At 40.1% G+C, this 13,125-nt stretch overlaps 1 protein-coding gene across 3 annotated transcripts in view; it reads left to right on the top strand.

Annotated features, from left to right (window-relative positions):
* ATP2A2 (ATPase sarcoplasmic/endoplasmic reticulum Ca2+ transporting 2) overlaps positions 1-13,125 on the top strand; it is a 44,352-nt gene that overhangs the window by 1,487 nt on the left and 29,740 nt on the right. For all 3 annotated transcript variants that reach the window (XR_001524252.3, XM_015643897.1, XM_015643898.2), the window contains exons 2-5: positions 384-401; positions 493-575; positions 7,390-7,494; positions 10,853-10,991. Coding sequence is in view for 2 of the 3 variants with exons in the window: in XM_015643897.1 (XP_015499383.1) it covers positions 384-401; positions 493-575; positions 7,390-7,494; positions 10,853-10,991 (345 nt within the window). In the remaining variant the exon portion in view is untranslated. The remainder of the gene's footprint in view (positions 1-383; positions 402-492; positions 576-7,389; positions 7,495-10,852; positions 10,992-13,125) is intronic.

Here is a 13,125-nt window from a genome sequence, read left to right as displayed (position 1 = left end):
GTTTGTGTCTTTTTTTGAACTGAATGTGCAGGAAAAGCTTGGTCAGAAAGCATTTGAAAAGCGTTTTGAGCCTTTGACCCTTTGTGTGCAGCAACAGCAGAAGTCCCACAGCTGGTTGGAGTGATGACTTGGCTGAATTATAACCCTTGGCACATTCCCGTGAACCTTTATGTGTCTTAAAATGTAAAACTCTCGGGCCCATTCACGTACCCTGGTGAAAAGAGCCGCCTTAGTTGGGCTTTGAGTATGTCTGTCAAATCCAACCCAGCTGAGTGTGCAATTCAGGAAGAATATCTGGTGTGGATGCCTGATAATGCTCTAATGTGTTTCTTCGATTATTTCTTTTCTTTGACATGCTTCCTGGAAAAATCTTCTACTGACAGAGCTGCCAGCAGAGGAAGGTGAGCATGGTTATGAAATATTCTGCTAGTTCTTGTTGAGAATTCATTTTTGTAAATGTGCATGACTCAATGGCTTTGTTACATATTGCAGGAAAAACCTTACTCGAGCTTGTGATTGAACAATTTGAAGACTTACTAGTTAGAATTTTGTTGCTGGCCGCTTGCATATCTTTTGTAAGTATGATTTATTTAATTTTTTTTTATTTCCTAGGGTTCTGTATGGTAGTGTGACATATTCCAATGTATATGACCTGTACATACTGAAATTATTCTTTCTTCTTGATAGATGCAAGATTGCTGTCTCTTAAATTAGTTCCTTGTGACGAGATTTCTGTGTGCTAGCCAACAAAAAATTCAGGGAGTCTTTCATTGCATGAGTCATAAGTACATAACTACACTAGACAGGTATTTTAAAAAGTGCTTCTCATTCAACTCAGTTTGCTTATTTGAGGTGGGATTTCCCAATGCTGCTGTTGGCTTTGAAAACTAACCTTGAGTAAGTAAGCGTTTAACTGGACATTCTTCTTGCCTTTGGGTTAATCTTTATCAAGCTCGATGTATAATCATTGGAAGACATTTTTGGATGCAATGCAGACTGTAAATAGAATCTACATGGCGAATATTCCAGTTGCCTTCCCTTCCTGATAATAGCAAGGTGACAGTTGTTGCTTTTGACAGTGACAAGAACATTGACGGCTGTGATGGCACCACTGTTGACCAAATTTGGTAACTGACCTTTGGATAGTCAAGTCATTAAATGGACATCTTGCTTTGCATACGGGACTAAAAGAACAAGAATGTTTCTATTTTTTTTCTAAAAAAAAGCATGATTGGGCAATCTTCTTATATTATGTGTAAATGCTGTATGCTTGCTGAAAAACTGGGAAACGGAGTGAAGACTCAGCGAAGGAAGGTGAAGGCTGTATTTCTTGGGGAGCTGGACAACAGAAACAAAAGCTTGCAGAATATTAAATTGTTTAGGTAGGGAGTAAAAGTTTACAGTAGACTTTGCCCTGGAGTTGTAATTAACAACTTGAAAAAAAGTAAATGCTGCAGCTCTTGGGGGCAGTGGAAATTGTGGTGACTCTTTAGCTAAGGGCAAGCTAATTAGGATGGGCAAAGGAGAATGTGCTCTGGAGCTGTTGTGTGGTGGGGGAAGGGTTGCCCTGCTGCTGCAGTTTTGTGCTGTGCTGGGGATCTGCTCTCCCCACACCAACACCTTCCAGAGGGCTCTGGCTTTGGGTCTGTAATTCACTAGTACCAGCTGAGCAGTTACTGGTGACATCAGTCTTGACTGTGGAGACAGATGTGCTTCACTCACTCCTCTGTTTCCTGGAGAGGAAATCAGGCTGGCTATTAAAAATTGAATAAACAGTCATTCAAAAGCTTTTTTTTTCCCCCCCCTTTCCTCTTTCCCCTTTTCCTCACAGAGGATGAGAAGGGGATGTCTTTTTGTTCCTGAAAAGTCAGGAGTGTTTCTGTCATCTCATGAGACAAATGACAACATAGAGGTTTGTTATCCTTCTGTGCCAAAGTACATTAGTTGTGTTTATTATAAACAAGTAAGTGAAAAATCAGACTACCCAAACTAAAGCTTTGATTGCTGAGTCTGAGGAAGTATGAGACCAGACTGACAGAGGTCATAGAACATACACTGCTGAGTCCTCTTGGAAAACTTGATTAGTAGCTGAATTCAGTTGCTTTTTTCAGTATGGTTAATTTTCCTATCTAATTAAGAGGAGACTGTAGTCTAATGGAGTGTAGGATAGATCTGGGTTCTCTGCTTCTGTGCAGCTGACACCGTACATGACCTTGGGCTACTGCTCTGCCTTTTCTGTCTCCTATTTTGGAGTTATAGAGGCATACCAAATTGACATTAGAAGATTTTTCTCTGATGAAAAGTAAGAACCTCCTAGATATGCTATAGTTTTGGTACTTTAAAAGCTTTTCCCCTTTGTGTTTGTTTCTGGTGTTTTCTTTGCTCAGAGACTGATCATGTTGTCTGTTTTCTTTAGGTTTTAACACTAGCTGATCATGTTGTCTGTTTTCCTTAGGTTTTAACACTTTTTCTTGATGAAAGCATAATACAGACTTTCGTAATAGCTGTAAAGCACCGTTGGATGTGTTGATACAAGGATTGCATTACTGCAAAAATAGGATGTAATTACATCACCTAATTTCTGGTGTTCTTGACCAGCTGTACAGTGTCAGTTTAGAAAAATTTTGATTCAGGTACGAGAGAGAGGATCTCCAAGTAGATAGATAACTTTTTTTTTTGTGTTGAGGGAGTTTTTATGGTGGTTGTGTTTATTAGTTTATTGCTGTTAGAACTGCCTGCACAGTAACACACATCTGCAGCACTGAGACCTGCATTCGGTTTTGTGCAGGAACATCCCTTCTTATGTAGGGTATAAACTTCTGCTCAGAGTGCCTTTTGTGCCCTCTGCTCCCTCCCTGCCTGTCAGGTACGTGTCAGTAAAATAACTCAGAGCAGCAGCTCAGTCAGCGTCAGCCAGGCTGATTGCTGGGGTCAGATGCTGTGTGTCTGTGGGCTGTGGATCCTGTGTCCTACATTCCAGGTCATAACTGCTGTAAGAGATGTGCCTGGTTAGTGAAAGCCTTAAGTATGGCTTTTGAAGAGAAACAGTATAAATAATTTCTGATGATGAGTAAATGGATCTGTGAGTAGACTTGTCTCGGTCTTCTGTTGGATCTGTGAAGCCTCTGCAGAAATAAACCCATGGAGTGTATTCATGGCTTTTAATTCTTGATGCTTGTGATCTGCAGTGTTTACTGAAAAGAACAGCTTGCTTTGCTGTATAAATGATTTTGACAGGCTGCAAAACGTTAACTGCATCTGATGTAGAATAATTCCTTGGTGAATTTAAACTTTAAGCAGTGGTGTGTGCTGAACTCTGCAGTCTTAGCTCTGCATCACACAGTGGATTTCCTCCTACAAGGTGCAACGTAGGCTGTAAACTCTACCAAAACTTGAAGTATTTGTACAGCATCCTAGGAGCATTCCCTCCCCTCGATTATTCCTTTGATCCCTAAGCTGACTTAGAAGTGAACGTTCTGAGAATGTTTTCTAATAGTGAATATCTGTGCTTAGATTAAAACAATACACTGTACCTTTAGCCCAGAGATTGTAATAGCCTGTAAATTAGCATGAGTGTAACCTACCTCGTGGTAAAAGGTGAGCGAAGGTCCTCTTGGAGGAAGTAGGATGTGTCAATAACATTGTTGCAGGCTTTGCCCTGAAATTACCCCAAAAGCTACCTGTTAAGGTCAGCAGCAGTGAGTGTGTGGCACAAGATAAGGGTTGCTGTAGAATGTGACACTGCTTTTAGCTTTTAGCTAAACTTAGATTACTCATTAGCATGAGGGTAGGGGTGATAAAAATGTGAGAAATCACTGTGATTGCATTTTATGTTGTAAAAATTAAATTGTGGGTGACTGCTATCTTTTTTTTTTCTCCTCTTACTGCTATAATATATTTATTTTCAGAAATACGGAGTAACATTTTGATGGGTGCTTACAATTTGTGAACTCAGTAAAATTCTTAATTTTGTGCTTATACATGGGGTCAAGATGTGCTGGTTTGTGTTTTATTTTTTCCCCTGACCTTGTGTTGCAGACAAAAATCTCTACTGAATCATGGAACTAGAATTGGGAGGTTTTTCTTTAATGTTACCTGGTGTTCAGTATAACTGGTATGGATGGAACAGGACTACTGAAATAGTTTGCATCTGCTTATTTTTCAGTTAATTGTTGTTAAAAAGAGAAATCACTAAAAGAGGGGTTTATGAGCAGTAGTTGATACTCTGTCCAAAATATATTAAAATTGAAATCTCGTTACCCTGTAAGAAGAAAACTCCTAAAAGCAGTCCATGTGTTTTGTATGACCCGCTTTAATTAATCCAGGGCTTCTTTCTTTTGGGATGAGATCTTACTTCTCCCAGCTTGCTTCTAAGTTTCTATTGTCGAAGTGAAAACCAAACAAAAATCCCTGTTCGGTTGCTGACAACAAAGTGTTTGCTTTTCCTATGTCAGTGGTGAGCGGGTACAGCCTGCTGGGCAGCACAATTCTGTCTCCAAACTCCCATTCTCCAATTCTGTTGTTGTTACTTAATGATACATAATCATTTGAGGTAACTTGTCTCCATAACTTCCCTGACAATAGAGATACTTCACTTACAGAAATGGAAAAAGCTGTAAGGGCATTTCTGCTCGTTTAGCCGCTTCCATCAGTGCTCACCTCATTGCTGGCTGACTTTGGCGTTGTACCTCTGTCCCCTTTTTACAAACAACCAAGTTCTGTCTGCTTGTCATTGTGCATCTTTTGCCTCAGAGTCCTGCAGGTCCACCTCTTTAGGCTTTGTTTAAAATAGGCTCTGCAGGCCATAGCTCTGGCAGCCCTAAAGCAAATATGCTGAATGAAAGTTGTCCTTTAAGCTGCTTATGTTGGCTGTTGATATGGGGCTTTCATGTCTTGCTATTATTTCCCTTACATTTTTAGGCTTGCATTTCTCTTGAGCAATTATCTTATTCTTTTCTTGTTTTTCCTACTCTTTCTTAAATACATGGTGACTTTACCTACTGACAGTAGTGCCTGACCAGAGCTTTGGAGATCAATGACCTGGAAATTAAGCTGTTCTACATGTGAGTCTTAAAGTGATTAGGGCTGAAACATGGTGGGGCCCTTCTGAGTAGAAATTGAAAAAAAAAAAAAGATCTCTCACTGTAAACCTCTCCAGGGTCTTAAAAGTGTGCTAGTGGAAACTTTCTGACAAGGACTCAGTGACTTGGACAAGAATTGTCTAGTCTTTACCAGGCCTCGGCATATGGTCTGTTGTTACTAAAAATGCAAAGTTAAATATTTGTTATTGCTTGTTCTACTTCCTCTTTGTTTTTCTTGGCTTTGTTTTGTTTTTTTTTTTTTTTTACTTCAGGCTGCTATCAAATATTAAACCTGATCTGTTACAGAATGTGTTGTGTATCACAAATATCACAAATGAAGTGTTAATATAGCTGTAGTCTGCTATAGCAAAACCAAGAACTCACAATGTACCTGATTATTTTACGACTGTGTTTACTAAATTGTTCTAGAACTAGAGCTTGGATTGTTTCACTGATAGTAATTGTGTAGAAACTTCTGGACAGAGAAATGGGTATTGCTGGCTTCCAGGGTTAACTAGATACTTCACTTTAGTCTTGTCACAGATTGATAATTTCACCAAAAAACCAGCAGTGATGATTTAAACCATCAGACTATACTCTCAGGATCTCTAATTTGAGTTCTTGAAATAATAGCTTATTGAAAGAGAAGATCCTTTGAAAACTTAATTTTGGCTCTCCTTGACATACTTGGATCTTGCTGTCCTTGCAGCTCCTTCCCTTACCTCTGGAAGTTGTGGCCTTTCTCAATGTTATTTTGCAACACACATGGTCTTAAATTGGACAAGATTTTGGTTTAACATCCGTGTAAAGCAGATGTTTTATTCCAGTTAACCTTGTAGGTGCCTGTTCAGATAAGCACATCGCAACATAATTGAATTTACTTGCTTTGTTTGGAAGAAAAGTGGACTCTACAGAATTCCAATAAAAAAAGGGAGGGAAGAAACAGATTCTGATGGTGGCCTGTGACATTGTGTATGCTGAGAGATCTGGAAATGCCCCGTTGGCCTCTCCTGTGGCTCCATGGGCACAGGGATGTGTGTGGGGTGAGCATAGGCAGCAGGACAAATGGCAGGAGCTGTTCCAGGGATTGGAGGGCACCGAGGTGTGGAGAGATCCCAACTAAATCTGTTCTGCAGGGGCATCACACAGACCCTCCAAGTGTTGTGTTGCCAGTTGGAATGTTGCAGTTGTATTAATCACAACCTGGATCTTACAAGTTTATCCCTTTGTAATAAAAATTTGTTGTAGCATTGGATTTGCTTGACAGTCTGTTTTCTGCTTGAGGCTTTCATGCTGCTGCTCCTTCCTTTTGACATCCTGGAGTGTCTCTCAATTGAGCAATAGCTCAGAGCAGCATGTTGGTGGAGTCATGGGCTTGCTTTAGTAACAGTTTGCTCGCTGCAGTCTTCTAGTGATTCAGAGTGCTGTTGCCTGACTACCAGCCCTAATTATCTCAACACGTTGTTCCTATTTACTGTCACTTTCCAGGCTTCCTGTTGCTCAACATGTTGACAAAAATGCTCTTCCTCTCTGGTCATGTTAACTTGACTTTTCATCAGTGACTCCAGCACTCTGCAGAGGCTCTGACAGGTTCAAGTCAAGTGAATGACAGATGCCTACAACTGGAGTGCACTTTTAAAACAAATGAATTAAAATAAAATCTATGTGGAACCTTTTATGCAAGCCCTCATGTTTGATTTACCTTGTAAAAGCCAATTTTGTGTTTTATCAGCTACTTAGTTTACAATCCAGCTTCAGATAGAGCTATACCGTTCACTTGGATGCTTCAGTATGTCACTACTTGTATCTAAATAAGTAGATGCTTATTTTTTTGTATCTACTCACAGAAAACTTGTAATGGTGTTTCTATTTGTGTGGCTAAGTAACTGGTAAAGGCCAATTACCTTGCTTAAAATTCAGATTCTGGCAAGGTTTTAGTGTTTTAAGTAGTCAAACTAATCTATGTCCTGTTTTATACGGTAATGAAATGATTTTTTTCATTGTCATGACTGTTGTCACGACTTCTGCTTTCACTTCTGAAGCAACAGTAGCAATTGTTTCCCAGATAAATAGCTTAAACCTTTAAAAGAAGAGCGGCCTCTAAGATGAACTTTGTACTACTTTAGTAAAGATTCTTTTTCTCCTTTTCCATTGCGTTTTGCCAACTCATTCATGAATTACAAAACTACAAACTTGGTAGATTGAGGGGTTTCCAAAACTGCTGGAGTCTAAGCAGTTGAAACTTATCAGGAATAAAGTTTACAAGATGTCTATAAATCAGGAATTTAAATTACTTTTTCTCTTGCAGGTCCTGGCCTGGTTTGAAGAAGGTGAAGAAACAATCACAGCATTTGTAGAGCCTTTTGTAATCTTACTTATATTAGTAGCCAATGCAATTGTGGGAGTTTGGCAGGTATGCAGACACTTTTAGAGTATCAAATCACAAATGTTTTGGGGTTTTATGGTTTAAGAGGGAGGCCTGTAGTGTTGGGTGTTCTTACAGAGCATATAGGATGTGTTGCTAACTTCAGATTCCTGAGAGTCAGCAAACCATAAAGCTTCTCAACAGAAAGTGTTGACTTAAAGGTAAAATGAAAGCTTCAGAAGTGTTGCCAGAAAGGCAAAATGCCCATCAGTGTGTTTGGCCACACACTGCTGAACACATGAACGAGACAGGCCAGAATAAAACCCTGAACTCAAGCAGTAAATCAGGCCTTGCAAAGCTGAGAACAATTGGAGTGGTTTGCTTGGGATTTTTTCCCCGACTAAGGAACAAAGGATGGAGCACTTGTAACCTTGTTTCTTGTCTGTTTCCTCTTGAGACAACTGTTGTGTTTTAGTAAATCATTAATACAGTATTAATTCTCCCTGTTCAATCTCTATAGTACCTATTAAGGGTAGAGCCAAAGACTGCATGTCTGTCAGAAGGCACAAGTTTCTTCTGAAAACATCTAAATACCATAAAACTTTTCCTACTCTGTCAGCTGTGACATTAATTTGATGCCTTTTTATAAATCATATAGACAGTAGTATCATAACATAAAATAACACTTCATGAGATGCCAAAACAAAAATGTTCATATCACTTCAGTTTGTTAATTTGCTCACTTTAGACAGTGGATGTTTTGTTAGAGGGTTTTTTTTATGCAGATAGAAAAAAAACCCAACAAAACCAACCAATCATACAAGGAACTTGCCATAAAAATCCTAGAACTTTCTAAGGGAGGGTGCTAGCGTGACATAATCACTTGTTCTCTTAGTGCATGAGGCTTCATGCTTTAAAAAAATAGCAAATTGGTCAAAATAACAAAAATTAAGAGCAGGTGTCCTGTTAATGGGTTACAACATATTAAAGAGGACCCTGCCTGCTGGAAAAGTGGCATTGCTGCACATTCCTGTGCTCTGCTTTGTGCTATCCCAAGTGAGCTGGGCTAAAGAGTGTTCCTCAAAATTCAGTTTTTAGCAGGACCCAACTTGTTGCCCAACCTGCTGGAGCAGGTGTGCAGGGAAGAGATAATGTCGGCCAAGGGGTGACAGCATTGCCCCCTTAAATGACATTTTATATTCAAGTCTTCATAAAGTAATTGTGCAAGAGTTAAACATTAACTTGAAACTCTTGAGTTGCAGTTCTGCAGGTACTAATTTTAAGCATGAAATGGAAGGTAAAACTGTCTGTAGAGTTTGAGGATTTTTCTTGTGTAGTTGTTTCCCTATTGTAGGAAATAATCAGGGTTTTTTTCAGATGTCACAGTGTTCAAAGAACACCTCTATGTGTATTTCCACATGCATGGAACTTCTTTGTGAAAGAGAGTTGCTGCACAGATGAAGTGACTCATTCCCTTGTTCTAATGGGTATGGAAAATCAGCCCCACAGTACACAGTCTCCACCCATAAATGTATCTGTTCCTACAGGTACCAGATGTGAGCACTGAGTCACAGCCACGTCTCTGCCGCCCTCAACCTTTCCTCTCATGTGCACCTTTCCCCAGGAGCCACCTGCCAGTGCTTCAGTGCCTGCAGGATAGTCTGGCCATAACTTCAGGCAAACTGCAGCAAAAGATTCAGTCTAGCACGCTGAGCTGGCTGAATGAGCTGAATCACAGAATTGTTGAGGGTGAAAAAGATCTTTAAGATCATTGAGTCACACAGCACTGTCAAGGCCACCACAAAACCATGTCCCCGAGGGCCACATGTGCATCTTTTAGATACCTGCAGGCATGGTGATTCACCCACTTTCCTGAGCAGCATGTTTGGATGCTTGACAACCATTTCTGTGAAGAAATTGCTGCTAATATCCCTTCTAAATTTCTCCTGGTGCAACTTGGATGTTTATTCTTGTTCTGTTCTTTTCCTGAGAGCGACAAGGTACCCCCTGAGCCCCCTTTTCTCCAGGCTGAGCCTCCCCCAGCTCCCTCAGGTGCTCCTGGTGCTCCAGACCCTTCTCCAGCCCTGCTTCTCCATCCCCTGTGCTGGGCACTGCTCTGATCTTACTGGCTGCACTATTTCTGCTCCAAGCCATGTGCCATTGTCCTTGGCCACCTGGGTCATCATGTTGAATTATTATTTCTCCTTTTTGAAGGAAAAGTTCTGTTGAGGTAACCTTCCTTCTGTGGGACTTCAAGGTTTTGCCTCACGGTGACTCATAGTCCACAGAAAAATAATGTTGGTGTTCTAGTGCTGAGGAGCAGAATTAATTCACCTGGTGGAATATGAGGCTAGTATTACTTGCAGCTTTATGGTTCTGTACTGGTATCAGTGCCATGTCAATGTTAGTTCCTTAAGGTAGTTTTGGTAACAGTCATTTTCAGCTGCACTCTTAGAAGGAACTTGTGAGTTCCTCAGCATTTGAATTTCTGATGGTTTTGTTTCTGCTTTGACATGCAAGGAGGAATTTTTTATTATCTGGAAAGGCTGATGTATATTTGAAGGGCAGATGTTCCAAAAACTCTGTGCACTCTACCATTATCTGTAATTATCAGGGCTAAATGACGTTTGTTCTTGTCAATAGGCAGGCAAATGGAAAATAAGTTCTTTCTCCAAGAGCTGGAGAAGGAGTGCTGATAAGCTGCTGGTTTCTACAGTTGTTCTTCATCCAGGTGGCATCACAACACTGATACCAATCTCTGCTAGTGCTCAGTGAGAGGAGTGCAGCTGAGATAGGAAAGCTGTTGTGTTAGTGGAAATCAAAAGGTTTTTTCTGTGTGGGGATTCATCCAAGTTTTTAAATTGCTTAGAGGTTCTGGGGAAGTTTCTAGTTATTTTCACTTCAGCATGACTTGATTTGCTGGAGTAAAGTTGATAATAAGTTGGTTTTATCATAACTTGATCCTTGATATGTGTCAGTAAATGAAATTCAGCAGTGCTGGTCTACTCCAGGCTGAGTGTAAGCTGTTCCAGCCAAAGTACAGCCACCTACATCCACAAATCTTTATTCTGCTTAGTGTTTTTTAATGTCAAAAAGCATCCATATGTGACATGGAACTCTTTGTGTGGCCTCCCTGAAACAACACAGTGGATAGTCTTGATGGAAAATGCTGCAGGGTTTAAATAAACAATTTCTGTGTTCTAAAGGCTCACAAACACCTGAATTACACTCTAATGATTTCCAGTCAGCAACCTCATAAAGGGAGGGGACACAAAATGTTCTGTATGAAGAAATATAGCTGAGCTGAGTCGGTAGCATTCATATGATAATGCTTTTGCAAAATCGGATCTAACAGGCTTATTTTCCTTGAGGGCTTTCAAAATTACACATTTTTGCTGTCTTTTAGGAAAGAAATGCTGAAAATGCTATTGAAGCCCTTAAAGAATATGAACCAGAGATGGGCAAAGTGTATAGACAGGACCGAAAAAGTGTCCAGAGGATTAAAGCAAGAGACATTGTCCCAGGTGACATCGTGGAAGTGGCAGGTAAGACCCACTTAATGTGGTGCATACATGCATTAGCATATTGATGTAAAATTGTTGTGGGGCTTTGTCTTAATGATTTGAGGCCCTGGGGGGAGTTTTCCAAGACTCCTAAGTATATGCTTCACTTAAGAACAATCTCGTTCCTGTTCATCTGTAATTACCTTAAATGTGCATTTGTACGGAGGGGATTGTTTTTGGAATTGCCACTTAGTTTAATTGGTAGGTCTAAAAAAGCAAAGCATCTTAATTGGAGTCGTGGTTTTAACACTTGTCAGGAATTTAAAATTTTGTTTTCTGGTGTCTGATTTCAGAGTGTCTTAAAACTTGTCTGCTTTTCTCTCACAAAGTAGATGAATGTTCCTGGTTTTTAAATGTCTTCAGTTTCCATAGGTTTGGGAGTGCAGAGATTTTTTTTTTTTTGGTCACGCTCTGTTATTTCATTTGAATGTGTTTCTCCAGTTTTTAGACTTGTAGTAGCAGTGCCTTTGAACTTCTCTTCCCAAATGTCTTCTGTCATCTCAGCAAGTATGACTGGCACATGACTTCACCGTTTTCTGATCTTTCATAATTCTTTATTGCTACTTTTGACAATTTGCTGCATAGATCTCAAGTACATGAGCTATGCAGAGTAGAGCTTCCTGTTTCTCTTGGGTAAGCTTTTGAAGTGCCAGTCTTAAAAGCCTGGTCTTTTGCCTAGAGCTTTCTAATATCTTAGGTTTGCTCTAAAAGGGGTGTCTTTGTTTGGAAGGAGTGTGAAAATAGAAGGGTTATGTTACTTCTAGCTAAAACTCCCATCATTTTGGTGATAATTCCATAGTAATAACTTTTTCTAAACTGGGCTTGACTGTTCCTTCCCAGATAAAACTAGGTGGCTCTTGCTGAGTGTCAGGAGTGTTGCATACTCAGATTTTGTAGGTCGTTATCAGCTGTTAACTTAGTGATTTTTCCTTTGGGAACAATGCAGGATGTACATTAAACTTACTTTGCGCTCATGTCACTTTGATTTTAGAGGTGGTAGCTGTCTCAAGAGGAGATAAATATATACCCTTAAACTTGACTATCCTTCTGTTTTAATTAGCAGGCAAAGAGAGTGTGCACTCAGAATGAAGTTGGTGTTGGCTGCTTGCCCAGCTTTTCATTCCTTGAGAAACTTTAACGTTGGCTGAGCTCTGTCTCAAGCCCCTGTTTTGTGTACAGGGTGATTCAGCTACAAGTCCAAATCCAAGGCAGTGGTAGTGAAATGAAGGGTGAACTGTGATGCCTTGTCACTGCTCTGTGCCTCACTGCTCATGCTCTGCATGGCCAGAGCTGTGTGCTCTGCAAGGGAGGGGGTATTTCTGCTGTGGTTGCCTCCTTTTGAGGCAAACAGAACTGTATCAATTACAGACTCTGCAGTGGATGTCTGGGCCAAATCCTTATCCTATTTTTAAATGTCAGCAATGGAATGGTGGTTTTGGAAGGAGTTTTCATCATGGGAATACACTCGGGTTGTGTTTTTTGTACTTTAAAGCAGAATTGCTAGAATTGTGAGGTGATGACTGTGTGTTTTGCACTGGTTTGGGGTATCACTGAGGAGAAATGCTGGGTTTTGATGCTCTGGCAGGTGTCTAGAGCACAGAACGCTTTCTCCTTGATTCACTGCTGTTTTAGAAGAGGTACAGATTGTGTTTTCATCTTCAAATTTAGCTTTGCCTTTTATTCTGTATGAGAACACCTGGGGGATGTGTGGGCTTTCACTTACCTGCTGTATATTGTCAGTACCAATAAAATCAATTACTCTGTGTAAAAGGCCTGTGTCTGAGGGAGAAAAACAAACTGGGTAAAACCAATGTGCCTGTAACACCAGGCTGCTTTTAACAAGCATGGTGTCCTCTTTATCATAGGGTTACTATTGCACTCTTTTAAAATCAGCTTGAACAATGACTGATAGTCATTGATGTGTAGAATTGATTTTTGTTCTTTCAAATAAGGACAAGCTTAAGCCAGTATGCTGATGTAGAAACACAAAAAATATCCAAGTTTTATGACTGTCCTTGAAGATGGGTGGTCTGGCTTGCTGATGGACTGTAGAAGCTTTTCTGGGTAAAATACCCACTTAAATTTGTGGATCAAACAATATACTTAAATTAGCTTC

This window comes from Parus major, chromosome 15, assembly GCF_001522545.3.
Source record: "Parus major isolate Abel chromosome 15, Parus_major1.1, whole genome shotgun sequence".
Lineage (NCBI taxonomy): Eukaryota > Metazoa > Chordata > Aves > Passeriformes > Paridae > Parus > Parus major.
This window is presented reverse-complemented; position numbering and strand designations above follow the sequence as displayed.